General features: G+C 38.4%; 2 protein-coding genes across 2 annotated transcripts in view; both read left to right on the forward strand.

The window, feature by feature from the left end:
• Positions 1-2,672: 2,672 nt before the first annotated feature.
• LOC146455585 (uncharacterized) lies at positions 2,673-8,501 on the forward strand. The gene is made up of 7 exons (XM_085094072.1): positions 2,673-3,017; positions 3,401-3,500; positions 3,783-3,968; positions 4,877-5,062; positions 5,970-6,155; positions 7,067-7,252; positions 8,164-8,501. The coding sequence occupies exons 1-7, from the start codon at positions 2,673-2,675 to the stop codon at positions 8,499-8,501; spliced, it is 1,527 nt and encodes a 508-aa protein (XP_084950198.1).
• Positions 8,502-8,970: 469 nt separating this feature from the next.
• The window catches only part of LOC146455586 (uncharacterized), a 325,355-nt gene continuing 315,577 nt past the window's right edge, over positions 8,971-18,748 (forward strand). The window contains 5 exon segments of the mRNA XM_085094073.1: positions 8,971-9,013; positions 9,261-9,589; positions 9,972-10,110; positions 10,359-10,687; positions 11,069-11,207. Coding sequence (XP_084950199.1) covers positions 8,986-9,013; positions 9,261-9,589; positions 9,972-10,110; positions 10,359-10,687; positions 11,069-11,207 — 964 coding nt within the window. The 5' untranslated portion in view covers positions 8,971-8,985.

The following is an 18,748-nucleotide window of genomic DNA, read 5'->3' on the forward strand; positions in this document are numbered from 1 at the left end:
ACCCTTTCGAAGCACAAAATCGAAAGAGTAACTTCTAAGAAAGACTGGACAGTTTAAACGGTGGAAACGGGAGAGTTAAAGGTGAAAAAATTACGCTTTGACGGACAGCTTCACGGGACAGATTGTGAAGCGAACCCTAAAGACAACGAGCTTAAATCATTCCACAATATAGAAGGAGAAGATACGATAGAGAAACGTCTGAGGGTGTTTCGAGCTCGCTCGCATCTTGTCTTTTGGCCGTAAATGTTATTGCGCCATGGACCCTGGATGGTTTGAAGCTATAAAGGAATGATTCAATAGTAAATGTGGTTCAAGTCTGTATGTGTATGTGTGGCTCGGTCATGACGTTATCATAAATCGCTTTCCGTTATGACTTCAAATAGCGCAACGGAAGGTTAGCGAAATAATATCACGCTATCTTTCTGACTAAAGCTAGCTCAATCGCCACGGGAGGCTACATTTCCACTTGCACTTAGCGCTAAACATACAACAACACAACCCGTGTTAACGCTCATTATGCGTCTTGTCATACTGCTGATAGAGACGTACTCGGTCATGTAATTTGAGAGGGAGAAGATCTGCTGAAGAGACAAAAAAATTTAAAAGCCCTGTATGAAAATAAAAAATATAAGGTGGTATATGTAAAGTATGTGGTGAACAGTTTACATTAAATTCCTTACGCGGTGTTTACGGAATCTTGATGCAAGTGTATAACATCCTGATATTTTCTCGACATATCCTGAGGTACACTGATCCTTAAACGTTATGCTACGTTTTTCCAAAGACGACTCTGAGTATTGGCTGTCTGTGACCTGAGTAAGAGACCGTACAGCGGTGCCTGCAGAACTTTATCAGGTGTAGGACAGCGCAGACGCATTGTACAAGAAGCACTTCTGCTCAGAACCATTGTCAGCTGTGCTTTTTACATTAAAAGGCTCGACGCATTATTAAAATTGGACCTGTTTCCAAAAAACCTTTGGTATCAGTATGTGAGAAAACACTAATTGATTGATTAATTAATTAATTAATAAGGAAAATGGTCTTAAACGGTTCGGTTGACTTGACAGTTTTAAGGGGAAGTGTAACAGGGATTTTGACCATCCTGCGTGAAAGCCTCCAAGCACCTTGTTTCATTACAAATGAAGTCAAATGAAGTCCGAAAAAAGACCTCCTTGAAACTTTTCTCACGAAAACTAATTATATTCTTTCCATCCAGGATAAAATGAAATACTTGGCATTCGTGGCTTTGTTCTTGCTCTGCATAGCATCTTCAAAAGCCAAAAACCGGGGTAAGTGTCCACCTTCATAAAAGACTATTCGTACTTGTTAGAGTGTTCGAGACAGCAGGAAATACATACTAGTTGTCTTTATAAATAAAACGATATTTTCAGTGTAACACATGTTTCGATATGGCTCACCTCATCGTCAGTCGTACAGCGATTATGAAAAACCTCTAGAATATGAAGCAACAAAACATATACATAGTTGACTAATTGTTACAAATGTTCTATAACAACTAGGGTTTAAACGATATAATAGGGTTAGGGCGAAATTGTTAATTAACATGTTTCACTTCTTGTTTTAAGCTGGGTTTTGTCCACCTAATACGCACACATGAAATTGAAATATGGTCGACGCAGAATCTATGATTTCAAAACAATATTGAGAAGAGGAGTCTCGGCGAAATTAAAATCGATATAGGTATTTGTAAAGGTGAGAGGACTTTTCCAAAGAGAAATGTTGACATATACGCCTAGAAAGATTTTCACGGGTCCTGCCACTCTAGCAGGTATCACAGCCTGTACAGAAAATTTTGTAAAAAAACGTGTAGACGAAGCGCTCTAAGGACAATGTCTGTTACTGAAAAGAGATTTGCAAACTTGAAGGTGGAAAAATTACTTTGATGGCAACATTCTCCCACTGACGGTTGCATATTTTCTTTTGAGGCAGAGTTGAACAACTCCCTATGTACTGTACTATTGTCGTAAAAGTATAGTCTTTAGTTAGATGTAGTGGTAGAAATTAATAGAAATAATCAGTAGGTGAGCCTCTGAAATTTTTCCCAAGGGATGTTTTGCATGCTTTGCATCTATTTTTTGTTATTATGTATTCCAACGGTTTTTCGAAATCTCTTTAAACCTTACAGTGACCTCAGCAACATCGCCACATGTATTCCGTAAAAAAATAAAACTATCTACTTTTTAAACTGTGGTAATTACTAAGAAAAACTTGACAGAAATAATTCAGAACATATGAAATAAATGTGATGGTATATTTCCAGCCTGGTCAATAAATGAGAATGATGTATCATTCTAGAAAGTGATACAGGCATACTCGGAAAAAAGAAATCCGAGTGCTGTTTCAAAACAGTGCTACGAAAAATCTCTATACGTCCAGAATATATCATTCCAAAAAACTACCTAATAAAATAACAACTGCCACTCAGAAAACTTCCCACTCAAACTAAAAAAAAACAACCTTCAGAATGTCAAAAAGTTCTAGGCGTCAAAAGAAGTGCAATTTTTGACAAACAAATAGGTGCCTCATCAAAGTGTGACGCTGATCAAAACGCAAACCGAGCAAAATTGTTAGAGTGGGTGTTAATAAAATGAAGCCCTCATTTCTTTTTAAAAAGGTAAACGGTAAAAACGTTGACATCAACACTAAACCTAATGTGTTCTTTTGCAAAATGTCAAAAAGCTCTGGGCGTGGAAAACGGTGCAATCTCTGACGCACAAATCAGTGCTTCGTCACAGTTTGACGCTAATCATGCCGCCATCCAGGGCAGATTACACTTTCAGAAATCTCCAGGTAAAGCAGGATCATGGTCAGCTCGCACCAATGATGTCAATCAGTGGCTGCAGATTGATCTTGGTAATCAGGCAACCAAAGTAACCCGTTTGGCAACACAAGGAAGGAACGCTTACAGTCAATGGGTAACCAAGTACAAGCTGCAGTACAGTCAGGACGGCGTCACCTTCCACTATTATAGCGACCAACCACATACTGCACCCAAGGTAACATAGCCTTCTTCGAAAATGAAAACTCACCCAGAAATTGAAGTATCAGCTATACTTAAACGCTACATTACCTCTTAAGAAAGATATATCTCAGTATTTACTTTTTTTTTCTAGTAGAAACGTCAACAATTAGTTTTCATCTGTGGGCACTAGTCTTTAAATTCAACAGTCTACTTTTTTTGTCAAGGTCCAACATACCTTTATTGCACATATCAAAGCAATGCAATGCCCAGTTTAACTTTCCTTGATTGAGCTTTATTGCGAAAAAACAATCAACTAAACAGGAATACCCTTTTCGCCGTCAAAGCTATGATACTCTTTGATGAATTCCACATGTGACGATGAATTTCCATTTAAAGCTTTCTATCTCGTTACTTTAGGAGTTTGTTGGAAACACCGATTCGGATACGGTTGTTTCTCATGAGCTGGCCACAGCAATCAGGGCACGCTACATCCGCTTCCGACCAACAGCTTGGCATGGTCACATATCGATGAGAGTAGAACTCTATGGCTGCAAAGGTAAAATTACTTTTGATAATCACAAGTTTTCTTCACACAGGTTCTCACGTTCTACTAATGGCTAATGTGCCATTGGCAGTGTACATATATCAAGGGCAATTTTCTCAAGTTTTTTTTTTTAATTCTAATCACTACTACGTCGATAAAAATGTTTTCCAGCAGTATTTTGCAAATAGTAATTGGTTTCTCAAATATTACGATTTTACTTTTCTCTAATACTCGACATGATGTGTTCCTTTGCAGAATGTCGAGAAGCTCTGGGTGTGGAAAGCGGTGCAATCTCTGACGCACAAATCAGTGCTTCGTCACAGTTTGACGCTAATCATGCCGCCATCCAGGGCAGATTACACTTTCAGAAATCTCCAGGTAAAGCAGGATCATGGTCAGCTCGCACCAATGATGTCAATCAGTGGCTGCAGATTGATCTTGGTAATCAGGCAACCAAAGTAACCCGTTTGGCAACACAAGGAAGGAACGCTTACAGTCAATGGGTAACCAAGTACAAGCTGCAGTACAGTCAGGACGGCGTCACCTTCCACTATTATAGCGACCAACCACATACTGCACCCAAGGTAACATAGCCTTCTTCGAAAATGAAAACTCACCCAGAAATTGAAGTATCAGCTATACTTAAACGCTACATTACCTCTTAAGAAAGATATATCTCAGTATTTACTTTTTCTTTCTAGTAGAAACGTCAACAACTTGTTTTCTTCTGTGGGCATTAGTCTTTAAATTCAACAGTCTACTTTTTTGTCAAGATCCAACATACCTTTATTGCACATATCAAAGCAATGCATTGCCCAGTTTAACTTTCCTTGATTGAGCTTTATTGCGAAAAAACAATCAACTAAACAGGAATACCCTTTTCGCCGTCAAAGCTATGATACTCTTTGATGAATTCGACATGTGACGATGAATTTCCATTTAAAGCTTTCTATCTCGTTACTTTAGGAGTTTGTTGGAAACACCGATTCGGATACGGTTGTTTCTCATGAGCTGGCCACAGCAATCAGGGCACGCTACATCCGCTTCCGACCAACAGCTTGGCATGGTCACATATCGATGAGAGTAGAACTCTATGGCTGCAAAGGTAAAATTACTTTTGATAATCACAAGTATTCTTCACACAGGTTCTTACGTTCTACTAATGGCTAATGTGTCATTGGCAGTGTACATAGGTCAAGAGCAATTTTCTCAAGTTTTTTTTTTTTAATTCTACTCACTACTACGTCGATAAAAATGTTTTCCAGCAGTATTTTGCAAATAGTAATTGGTTTCTCAAATATTACGATTTTACTTTTCTCTAATACTCGACATAATGTGTTCCTTTGCAGAATGTCGGGAAGCTCTGGGCGTGGAAAGCGGTGCAATCTCTGACGCACAAATCAGTGCTTCGTCACAGTTTGACGCTAATCATGCCGCCATCCAGGGCAGATTACACTTTCAGAAATCTCCAGGTAAAGCAGGATCATGGTCAGCTCGCACCAATGATGTCAATCAGTGGCTGCAGATTGATCTTGGTAATCAGGCAACCAAAGTAACCCGTTTGGCAACACAAGGAAGGAACGCTTACAGTCAATGGGTAACCAAGTACAAGCTGCAGTACAGTCAGGACGGCGTCACCTTCCACTATTATAGCGACCAACCACATACTGCACCCAAGGTAACATAGCCTTCTTCGAAAATGAAAACTCACCCAGAAATTGAAGTATCAGCTATACTTAAACGCTACATTACCTCTTAAGAAAGATATATCTCAGTATTTACTTTTTCTTTCTAGTAGAAACGTCAACAACTTGTTTTCATCTGTGGGCATTAGTCTTTAAATTCAACAGTCTACTTTTTTGTCAAGATCCAACATACCTTTATTGCACATATCAAAGCAATGCAATGCGCAGTTTAACTTTCCTTGATTGAGCTTTATTGCGAAAAAACAATCAACTAAACAGGAATACCCTTTTCGCCGTCAAAGCTATGATACTCTTTGATGAATTCGACATGTGACGATGAATTTCCATTTAAAGCTTTCTATCTCGTTACTTTAGGAGTTTGTTGGAAACACCGATTCGGATACGGTTGTTTCTCATGAGCTGGCCACAGCAATCAGGGCACGCTACATCCGCTTCCGACCAACAGCTTGGCATGGTCACATATCGATGAGAGTAGAACTCTATGGCTGCAAAGGTAAAATTACTTTTGATAATCACAAGTATTCTTCACACAGGTTCTCACGTTCTACTAATGGCTAATGTGCCATTGGCAGTGTACATAGGTCAAGAGCAATTTTCTCAAGTTTTTTTTTTTAATTCTACTCACTACTACGTCGATAAAAATGTTTTCCAGCAGTATTTTGCAAATAGTAATTGGTTTCTCAAATATTACGATTTTACTTTTCTCTAATACTCGACATGATGTGTTCCTTTGCAGAATGTCGAGAAGCTCTGGGTGTGGAAAGCGGTGCAATCTCTGACGCACAAATCAGTGCTTCGTCACAGTTTGACGCTAATCATGCCGCCATCCAGGGCAGATTACACTTTCAGAAATCTCCAGGTAAAGCAGGATCATGGTCAGCTCGCACCAATGATGTCAATCAGTGGCTGCAGATTGATCTTGGTAATCAGGCAACCAAAGTAACCCGTTTGGCAACACAAGGAAGGAACGCTTACAGTCAATGGGTAACCAAGTACAAGCTGCAGTACAGTCAGGACGGCGTCACCTTCCACTATTATAGCGACCAACCACATACTGCACCCAAGGTAACATAGCCTTCTTCGAAAATGAAAACTCACCTAGAAATTGAAGTATCAGCTATACTTAAACGCTACATTACCTCTTAAGAAAGATATATCTCAGTATTTACTTTTTCTTTCTAGTAGAAACGTCAACAACTTGTTTTCTTCTGTGGGCATTAGTCTTTAAATTCAACAGGCTACTTTTTTGTCAAGATCCAACATACCTTTATTGCACATATCAAAGCAATGCAATGCGCAGTTTAACTTTCCTTGATTGAGCTTTATTGCGAAAAAACAATCAACTAAACAGGAATACCCTTTTCGCCGTCAAAGCTATGATACTCTTTGATGAATTCGACATGTGACGATGAATTTCCATTTAAAGCTTTCTATCTCGTTACTTTAGGAGTTTGTTGGAAACACCGATTCGGATACGGTTGTTTCTCATGAGCTGGCCACAGCAATCAGGGCACGCTACATCCGCTTCCGACCAACAGCTTGGCATGGTCACATATCGATGAGAGTAGAACTCTATGGCTGCAAAGGTAAAATTACTTTTGATACTCACAAGTTTTCTTCACACAGATTCTCACGTTCTACTAATGGCTAATGTGCCATTGGCAGTGTGCATAGGTCAAGAGCAATTTTCTCAAGTTTTTTATTTTTTTTAATTCTAATCACTACTACGTCGATAAAAATGTTTTCCAGCAGTATTTTGCACATAGTAATTGGTTTCTCAAATATTACGATTTTACTTTTCTCTAATACTCGACATGATGTGTTCCTTTGCAGAATGTCGAGAAGCTCTGGGCGTGGAAAGCGGTGCAATCTCTGACGCACAAATCAGTGCTTCGTCACAGTTTGACGCTAATCATGCCGCCATCCAGGGCAGATTACACTTTCAGAAATCTCCAGGTAAAGCAGGATCATGGTCAGCTCGCACCAATGATGTCAATCAGTGGCTGCAGATTGATCTTGGTAATCAGGCAACCAAAGTAACCCGTTTGGCAACACAAGGAAGGAACGCTTACAGTCAATGGGTAACCAAGTACAAGCTGCAGTACAGTCAGGACGGCGTCACCTTCCACTATTATAGCGACCAACCACATACTGCACCCAAGGTAACATAGCCTTCTTCGAAAATGAAAACTCACCCAGAAATTGAAGTATCAGCTATACTTAAACGCTACATTACCTCTTAAGAAAGATATATCTCAGTATTTACTTTTTCTTTCTAGTAGAAACGTCAACAACTTGTTTTCATCTGTGGGCATTAGTCTTTAAATTCAACAGTCTACTTTTTTGTCAAGATCCAACATACCTTTATTGCACATATCAAAGCAATGCAATGCCCAGTTTAACTTTCCTTGATTGAGCTTTATTGCGAAAAAACAATCAACTAAACAGGAATACCCTTTTCGCCGTCAAAGCTATGATACTCTTTGATGAATTCGACATGTGACGATGAATTTCCATTTAAAGCTTTCTATCTCGTTACTTTAGGAGTTTGTTGGAAACACCGATTCGGATACGGTTGTTTCTCATGAGCTGGCCACAGCAATCAGGGCACGCTACATCCGCTTCCGACCAACAGCTTGGCATGGTCACATATCGATGAGAGTAGAACTCTATGGCTGCAAAGGTAAAATTACTTTTGATACTCACAAGTTTTCTTCACACAGATTCTCACGTTCTACTAATGGCTAATGTGCCATTGGCAGTGTACATAGGTCAAGAGCAATTTTCTCAAGTTTTTTATTTTTTTTAATTCTAATCACTACTACGTCGATAAAAATGTTTTCCAGCAGTATTTTGCAAATAGTAATTGGTTTCTCAAATATTACGATTTTACTTTTCTCTAATACTCGACATGATGTGTTCCTTTGCAGAATGTCGGGAAGCTCTGGGCGTGGAAAGCGGTGCAATCTCTGACGCACAAATCAGTGCTTCGTCACAGTTTGACGCTAATCATGCCGCCATCCAGGGCAGATTACACTTTCAGAAATCTCCAGGTAAAGCAGGATCATGGTCAGCTCGCACCAATGATGTCAATCAGTGGCTGCAGATTGATCTTGGTAATCAGGCAACCAAAGTAACCCGTTTGGCAACACAAGGAAGGAACGCTTACAGTCAATGGGTAACCAAGTACAAGCTGCAGTACAGTCAGGACGGCGTCACCTTCCACTATTATAGCGACCAACCACATACTGCACCCAAGGTAACATAGCCTTCTTCGAAAATGAAAACTCACCCAGAAATTGAAGTATCAGCTATACTTAAACGCTACATTACCTCTTAAGAAAGATATATCTCAGTATTTACTTTTTCTTTCTAGTAGAAACGTCAACAACTTGTTTTCATCTGTGGGCATTAGTCTTTAAATTCAACAGTCTACTTTTTTGTCAAGATCCAACATACCTTTATTGCACATATCAAAGCAATGCAATGCCCAGTTTAACTTTCCTTGATTGAGCTTTATTGCGAAAAAACAATCAACTAAACAGGAATACCCTTTTCGCCGTCAAAGCTATGATACTCTTTGATGAATTCGACATGTGACGATGAATTTCCATTTAAAGCTTTCTATCTCGTTACTTTAGGAGTTTGTTGGAAACACCGATTCGGATACGGTTGTTTCTCATGAGCTGGCCACAGCAATCAGGGCACGCTACATCCGCTTCCGACCAACAGCTTGGCATGGTCACATATCGATGAGAGTAGAACTCTATGGCTGCAAAGGTAAAATTACTTTTGATACTCACAAGTTTTCTTCACACAGATTCTCACGTTCTACTAATGGCTAATGTGCCATTGGCAGTGTACATAGGTCAAGAGCAATTTTCTCAAGTTTTTTATTTTTTTTAATTCTAATCACTACTACGTCGATAAAAATGTTTTCCAGCAGTATTTTGCAAATAGTAATTGGTTTCTCAAATATTACGATTTTACTTTTCTCTAATACTCGACATGATGTGTTCCTTTGCAGAATGTCGGGAAGCTCTGGGCGTGGAAAGCGGTGCAATCTCTGACGCACAAATCAGTGCTTCGTCACAGTTTGACGCTAATCATGCCGCCATCCAGGGCAGATTACACTTTCAGAAATCTCCAGGTAAAGCAGGATCATGGTCAGCTCGCACCAATGATGTCAATCAGTGGCTGCAGATTGATCTTGGTAATCAGGCAACCAAAGTAACCCGTTTGGCAACACAAGGAAGGAACGCTTACAGTCAATGGGTAACCAAGTACAAGCTGCAGTACAGTCAGGACGGCGTCACCTTCCACTATTATAGCGACCAACCACATACTGCACCCAAGGTAACATAGCCTTCTTCGAAAATGAAAACTCACCCAGAAATTGAAGTATCAGCTATACTTAAACGCTACATTACCTCTTAAGAAAGATATATCTCAGTATTTACTTTTTCTTTCTAGTAGAAACGTCAACAACTTGTTTTCATCTGTGGGCATTAGTCTTTAAATTCAACAGTCTACTTTTTTGTCAAGATCCAACATACCTTTATTGCACATATCAAAGCAATGCAATGCCCAGTTTAACTTTCCTTGATTGAGCTTTATTGCGAAAAAACAATCAACTAAACAGGAATACCCTTTTCGCCGTCAAAGCTATGATACTCTTTGATGAATTCGACATGTGACGATGAATTTCCATTTAAAGCTTTCTATCTCGTTACTTTAGGAGTTTGTTGGAAACACCGATTCGGATACGGTTGTTTCTCATGAGCTGGCCACAGCAATCAGGGCACGCTACATCCGCTTCCGACCAACAGCTTGGCATGGTCACATATCGATGAGAGTAGAACTCTATGGCTGCAAAGGTAAAATTACTTTTGATACTCACAAGTTTTCTTCACACAGGTTCTCACGTTCTACTAATGGCTAATGTGCTATTGGCAGTGTCCATAGGTCAAGAGCAATTTTCTCAAGTTTTTTTTTTTTTTTTAATTCTAATCACTACTACGTCGATAAAAATGTTTTCCAGCAGTATTTTGCAAATAGTAATTGGTTTCTCAAATATTACGATTTTACTTTTCTCTAATACTCGACATGATGTGTTCCTTTGCAGAATGTCGAGAAGCTCTGGGCGTGGAAAGCGGTGCAATCTCTGAAGCACAAATCAGTGCTTCGTCACAGTTTGACGCTAATCATGCCGCCATCCAGGGCAGATTACACTTTCAGAAATCTCCAGGTAAAGCAGGATCATGGTCAGCTCGCACCAATGATGTCAATCAGTGGCTGCAGATTGATCTTGGTAATCAGGCAACCAAAGTAACCCGTTTGGCAACACAAGGAAGGAACGCTTACAGTCAATGGGTAACCAAGTACAAGCTGCAGTACAGTCAGGACGGCGTCACCTTCCACTATTATAGCGACCAACCACATACTGCACCCAAGGTAACATAGCCTTCTTCGAAAATGAAAACTCACCTAGAAATTGAAGTCTCAGCTATACTTAAACGCTTCATTACCTCTTAAGAAAGATATATCTCAGTATTTACTTTTTTTTGTCAGTAGAAACGTTAACACGTTGTTTTCATCAGTGGGAATTAGATTTTAATTTTAACAGTCGACCTTTTTTGTCAAGATCCAAGTTAATTTTTTGCACGCGTCAAAGCAATGCAATGCTCAGTTACGTGTCGTTGATTGAGCTTCATTGCGAAAACACAATCCACTTAAGAGCAATACCCTTCCTGCCTTCAAACCTATGATACTCTTTGATGAATTCGACATGTGACGATGTATTTTCATTAAAAGCCTTTTATTTCGTTACTTTAGGAGTTTGCTGGGAACACCGATTCGGATACGGTTGTTTCTCATGACCTGGCCACAGCAATCAGGGCACGCTACATCCGCTTCCGACCAACAGCTTGGCATGGTCACATATCAATGAGAGTAGAACTCTACGGGTGCAAAGGTAAAGTTGCTTTTGATACTAACAGGTATTCTTTACAGAGGTTCTCAGAGTAGATATATCAAGAGCAATATTTTTAACTTTTTTTTCAATTTTAATTGTCACTTCGTCGATAAAAACACCTTTTTTTCTTGAAAACGGGCCACAACAATCAAAGCAAGCTAAATCTGCTTTCGACCAACAGCTTGGCATGGTCACATATCAATAAGAGAAGAACTCTATGTTTGCAAAGGTAAAATTTCAAGTACTCTTGACACATGTTACCAGGTAGTACTAATGGTCAACGTGCTGTTCGTATCTTACACATGTCAAGAACAATTTTGTTACCTTTTTTTCAATTCTAATCGTTAATACGTGGATATAAACTCTTGTTTTGCATGAGTCGGCCAGCGAAATCAGGGCACGTTACATATGCTTCCGACCAACAGGTTGGCATGGTTACATATCTATGAAAGTAGACGTCTACGTCTAAGCCTGAATGTTTTTTTTCAATTGCATAAATTGGAAAATTCACTGCGATGATCACTTCTCACTTTCATCTACATCCGCAGTTCATAAATGAATCATTTCATATACTTTACATCTTTTCACTTCTCGCACGGGAAAATGGGAATTCACAATTGACCTTGCTCCCAATGTGTGGCTTCATAGCTCAGTTGGTAGAGCATCGCACCGGTAACGCGGAGGTCACGGGTTCGAATCCCGTTGAAGCCTGAATTTTTTTCGGGCTTCTAATTTCCAATTGCATAAATTGGAAAATTCACTACGATGATCACTTCTCATTTTCTTGTAAAGGTACAGTTGGTTTCTTTACTTAAAAATTGCTCTTAACACACCTTTTCACCTTTAACTTTAGAATTCCTACGTCAGTATTTTCTTCCTGGTTCACAAGTCTATTATAGGATATTGTAACGCTGTATTGGAGCAACTTCTTATACCAAAGAACTTGATCAGCTTATTTCTTCTGTAATTGTTTTTCACTCGGCTATTATATTCGGTTATGACTTTGATTTTTCTAACAAATCAGAGGAAATGCGCCAATTCTTCAAAATAGGTGAATATTTCGTCTTAGTTGTCAATATTGGCCCTCACCACGCTCAAGAACTTTATCGACAGTCAACACTTTAATACTGGCCCATTTCCGCCTTGGGGACAAGGAAATAAGTCAAGTAAGTCAAGTCGGTACTGCAAACGTCACTACAGGAAATAAACAACAGAATTCCACTCACCATCACTTCCAGTTTCACCCACACAAGCGTGAAGTCAAACGTATCATCACAAAGAAGTTCACGTTGCGTCTAAATGAACCTGAAACTAGTAAAATTTCCACAACCTCCACTGATTCCGTATGTCTTACGTGATAAAAGCATTGGTAACTTTCGAGTTAGAAACGTTCTCAAATCCGGCAATCAACCTGGCAGTTTTTAATGCGGCCGCGCACTATGCAAATCACAACACGGATAAAATTCCAGGATCCATGCGATCTATTGAAATCATTGATAGTTTTTTATTGATCTCCGCTAATGTTATCTATTGCATAAAATATACGTTTTAAAAACGTTATACATTGGTGAGACAGGATGGAGGCTAGGCGGACGATTTCACGAACATCTTAGAGACGTTGAAAGAAATAACAAAGGTGAATCAAAGCCAGTCGCTCGACACTCTAACCTGCCTAACCCGGTCTTCTTCCTGGTAGTTTCAATACTGATATGTTTTCACTGACATACCATGTGCATTCTTATGAAACGAGAATTCCGGGGCTCCTTTATTTACCTCATTGTAGGACTAATATAAAAAAAGTTTTCTATCTGTTTCCAAGGCCCAAAATTTGTTAATTCTCTTAGCTTTGATATTTAAAATGCAACATGTATTGCCTCTTTCACTTCGAAACAATTCCTGTCGATATAAACCTAACGTAAACCTATAATTTTTTTTCTTTGTTTGTTTCCATGTTTTTCACTTTTTCGATTTACACTTCTTTTTAGCCTAATTACGCTTGAAACATATAGGTAATTTAATGTCTTAGCTCTTTTTTATTTCTACTCTGCCATTGATTCTTTCATTATTCTACTGTTAATTTGGCGATAAATATACACAACAGACGGAGCCCATTATTTAAAAGCCTTGTGGTTTCTCATGGGCTTCCTCGGCACCTTTAGTTTATTATTATTATCATCATCATCATCATCATCATGATCATCATCATCATTATTATTATTATTATTATTACACTGCCTTGTATATCCCTTTATTGTGGCAAAAATAAGCTTGAAACTTTAAACTTACAAATACAAGGCAGTCTGTGGTATTTCTTCACACAATGGTTATGGCAGAAATCTGCAAAGGTTTCACAGTAAAAATTAACATTCCAAATCGGCATTCTTACTCCCCATGGATTCATTCGACTAATGTACCCTTGTTTTTCACGTAACTATGCTTCCACCAATAGCGAACTGCTTCACTTCTCGCTATATACAACGCACACAACCCGCAATTCCTGATATCGAATTATGATTTCGATACAGTGTATCAGGAATGACTTAAGCTTTGTGTTGATGTGTCCACAATTTATTGATTATTTACCATGTTTTACGGGAAACATGTCTATTACCAGCTAAGTTCACGAACGCCAAATTTATTTCGTCTTCTTCAGAGGATGCTCTCTTTTCAACAAACAGTCGACTCTTGTTTATCGCAGATGACATGAATTGTTGTACTTGTTGTGTTGTGGGAGAAATCAGAAAATTAACTTATTCCATTGCCGCGCATTGCCATCTAAGTAGGCCTTATCACGGTTTTCGACGCCATTTTGACGAGTAGGCAAACAGGCTTGAAATAACAGTGTTTGTATGGAAATCCGATGTCAAATAACTTTCATAAAACATCGCTTCTGAGAAATTCATGAATTGGATCTTCTGGCATTAGGAAAAGGATTTTAAGCAAAAAATGGAGGAATGTAGCTGTGCCAGAAAGCGTCCAGTCGTGTTTTGAACTTTCCAAACATTTCCCTGTATTTTTTTTCCCGCGAACTATTTTAAGTAGCAGTTCACGGCTGGTTCGCTTTACAGACAAATGTATGGAAAGTTCAAAACACGACTGGACGCTTTCTGGCACAGCTACATCCCTCCAATTTTTTTTCCTAAAATCCATTTCCTAGTGCTAAAAGTTTCCAATTCATTAATTTTTCAGAAGCGATGTTTTATGAAAGTAATTTGACATCTGATTTCCATACAGACGCTGTTATTTCAAGCCTGTTTGCCTACTCGTCAAAATGGCGTCGAAAACCGTGATAAGGCCTATTACCTTTGAGCTGCTCCCGTCTGGCCTCACAGCTCAGTCGATAGAATGTTGCTATCATATCGGTGGTCAGAATCCCGGCGTCATTTGTTCGAATCAAAATTTGTTTTACCTCGTGTGGATCACATTTTCTTCTTACGAAAATGCTCAAGAAAAATTAAGTAGTTTCCTCGCAGTAACTTAAATTTACGCTGCTGTGTTAATTCTCTTATTTCTCAGCTTATTTAATGTACCCTTCAATGTCAAACGACAAAAAGTTTAAAAACTCCTTGACTCCATCATCATCATACTACAACCCAAATATTTTACAATTGATTCATGCTTTTGCTTGCAGCTATCGAGTTTTGTGCACTTGGGAAGTTTGGAGTGTCGACAGAAGCTTAAGAGTTTCCAAGAGCAACTTCAGCGCTCCCCAAACTTCACAAGTGCATTATGACACGATTTACTCACAACTAAATGCCTGAAACAATTGTTTTATAACATTGCCAGTGGAAATGAACGCAGATGTACGACGAGCAACTTAACGAAAGCCGGGACAAAAGTCGAAAACTAAACAGCGCGAAGGAATCTATAAAATGAAAAAGGTCTTACCTTCCTTTTTCTGTTTTTTTTTTCCTTATCAAAAATTAATTCCTTGCCCATTTTTTCTGCCGAAGAAGTCTTCTACTGTCGCACTAGGCCACTCGCGCGAGAAAAAAAAACATTTCTCATTGCAAAGCAAGGAACTGGTAAAATTTGCTTACGTCATTAATGAGTAACCGATGAGTAGTCAGCTATTAGTAACTGATTTTTGCCGATAACTAATGAGTAATCGATGACTAATCTAAGATAACAAATTTTATATAGAAGAAAGATCCTTGCAGTTATGTACGCAACTTAAGCAGTTGCGAAAAGAAAGCTTCAAACAATTCAGGCTTGAGCGAGATTCGAACCCATTCCGTTCAAGCATGAATTTTTTCCAAGCTTTCTTTTCGTAACTGCTTAAGTTGGGTAAATAACTGCGAGGATCTTTCTTTTATATAACCTTTAGCCGCTGTTCAAATATATGTTTCATATATTCATACTAATTTATAAAAAAAAAATTGGCCTACTCTCCCATCTCATTGATTAGTCATTTATGTCATTGACTACTCATTGGCAAACAAACTGTCCTAAACTCCTAAACTGTACTGCCCTTCTATTAGATAATTAAATAACTTTTTGTGGAACTTATTTATATTTTTTTATTGTTTGCAGAGGCAACTTTGTGACTGTCGTCACTTCAGTTCCTTTCTAAAGAAACTGCAGAAAGACCTTCCATTTTTGACTCACTTCAAAACCCCAAGTCGACCATAAACTACATGTTGCATTCGTAGGTAAAATAAACGCTTCATGGGTATTTGTAGCAACGGTTGTATTAGAATGATGTAATACGGTATACTTTATTAAAAATGTAGATTAAGGTTAAAGGGTAGTTACATAATAGTCTTATAGGTGATCTTGTAATGAAGGAAAAGACTTCTGTTATTGCTGTTTAATAAAGGTTGACTTATACATGAAGTATGTGCAGCCTTGTTTATGTGCATATTGGGTATAAAGGACACTTCCAATCAATTTCGGCCCTATATCCCTTCTCATTGTCACTTATTCTTACTGCTTACTGGGTTGTTCTAATTTGTCAAAGAGGTATTTCTTGTCCGAGATTTCTGTTTGTCGTCTTTACATCTTAAAATGACCCTCCTGCCGGATTTCCAAACCAGCTTGTTATAATCATTTTTACTATTAGGCGTCTATTAGAGATTAAAGACACAACTGCTCGTGTTAGATGAAAGTTTTCAGTAATTCCTTTGCGCAATTTGAATTAACGTCACATCTGCCAAATCTCCACCAAGGGCTTTACAACAGACTTATAATTAAATTCGTTACAATTCTGACTTCAAATTTATCATAACAAAATAGTTTTATATTTTAATTTTTAATTGCAGTATGCAGATTGAATGATTGATTGCCTGACTGATTGTCCAATCTTCATTATCGTGATATATCTTTTGTGGCCTCCTCCTAGTCCAAGACAATGAAACTCTTTCTCTTTTTCGCAATTCACTCGCTTCATTGCTCCAGGGTCTTTCAGAAAATCAGCACACTTAAGCTTCTGATTTTGTCCGCTTTTTCCTGCAAACCTTACTCCAAAATGGCTCCCAATTTAATATTCCTCCACTTGCATTTAAATTACCCCTTCTTGCCTCGTTCAAGGTAAAATATTCTTTTGATTTATGACCTTAAGAACAAGGTATTAGAATGGCTAATTTTGAATACGCACAAATAATATTAAAGTGGTTTCTATCTTGAAATAAGGTCTGTCGTGAATTTTATTCCGATATACACTACATATTCAATGAGGTTTGCACCGGTACGGTAAACAGGATAAACACACATTCCCCAATTAAGACCCTTGTGCTTATTAAACAGGTATTTGTATTAAACAGCACCTTATGGAAAAACACTTGATGGAAAAACACTTGAAAAACACTTGATGGAACACTTGATGGAAAAACTAGTAACATAAAAATTGAACGCGGCCTAACTGAGAATGAACAACAAAGAAAACGTATAAAACAAAAAATGTAACGATAGAGTACATAAATTCGCTGCAGATATCGAATAAAAGTCTCTAATAAATGTACTAAAAAAAAAATAGTACAAAAATAACAAACGCCCACATAGTTAAAATATTTTTTTTGTCCGTCACTAATAATGGAGTCGACTGAGTGCAATTCAAACAATCAGACTTGGACGAGTGAACCAGAAGACTTTTGGCCGGACCGCAAAATACCGTATTTATTCGAATAATAACTGTCCCTTGATTAATCGCCCCTCTAGAATAATCGCTTCCCTTTTGGTGGACATATGTATGAAATATTCACCCCACCCTCTCAACTTCTCCTTTGACTACTCAAACCCTTCTACGTCTACCCCCCCCCCCCGCCCCCTTTCTTTCAACCCCTCCCTGTCATGTTCAAAATGTACGCCTTAGAAAGGAAAAGAAAGGCTGATCGAGGACTCCAGCTCTGACTCCGAAGACATTGACATTGTTAGTTCATAACTGACCAAATTGAGAACACTTTTTAGGACACTGCAGAGAACATTTACAAAGCTCATGTTTTGTTTGCTTTGTGTGATTAGAACAGTTTCCAGTTCAGTCTCGTAAAACCAAAGTAATTACTCTGACTAATCGCAACAAATGTAAACAACACAACGAGCCAATCAGAATTCGAAGCCAATACATGAAACCGGTACCAAGCGCGGGAAAACGCGTGCGGCGAAAACACGATTGGTTTTGGTTTGGATTCCCATTGGTTGAGAAAGTGGCGCGAGTTTTGTTAACCATGCAATCACAGAGCGTAGTAATGCAAAACCAAAGCAATAGCGAAATTACTTTCGACACTCAATTGAAAACCGTTCTATTTAATGATCAAAAGGAATAATAAAACGAAATATATAGGGCATGACCTCCCACGGACAATATTTAAGATAATTGCCGCCCTCGATTAATCCGCCTCTCGAATAGCCCCCTTTTAGTGCAAAAAAAAAATTCCCACACTTATTATTCGAATAAATACGGCAGGCTATGTCACCTTCAGAACCCTCTTCATACCAGCTTCATGTAACAAACAACTCAATTTTTTCTCGTAATAAACATAATCTCAAGCCTTTCATCTCTTCCTTTTTCTCTGTGCTTCTCCTTTTATTTTATTTAATCTTTTGTTGTTGTCTTCTTTCTACTGAGTACGACAAACTGAAGAAGTATATTTTCTAGCATTTGCCGGGTCGCTTTCTAGACAAGATAATCCAATCTTCAAATTATGGATAGTTGTCGAGCTTTAATATTTTTCATTCAATTTCTTAATCGAAAATTTCATTCAGAGTTTGTTTTGTGCTTTTCCAGGTGATTTTGAAACTTACGGGGAATTTGACGACCGCCTAATCATTTTCGCTTTCTCAAAAACGCCGTAATACGGTATACAATAGCCTTAAAGGTGATGTTGTAATGAGGGAAAAGACTTCTGTTATTGCTGTTTAATAAAGGTTGACTCATATATGAAGTATGTGCAGCCTTGTATATGTGCATATTGGGTATAACGGAAACTTCCAATCAATTTCGGCCCCGTATCCCTTCTCATTGTCACTTATTCTTACTGCTTACTGGGTTGTTCTTATTTGTCAAAGAGGTATTTCTTGATCGAAATTTCTGTTTGTCGTCTTTA

Source organism: Pavona decussata, unplaced genomic scaffold (assembly GCF_977016875.1).
Source record: "Pavona decussata unplaced genomic scaffold, jaPavDecu1.1 SCAFFOLD_272, whole genome shotgun sequence".
Classification (NCBI taxonomy): Eukaryota; Metazoa; Cnidaria; class Anthozoa; order Scleractinia; family Agariciidae; genus Pavona; species Pavona decussata.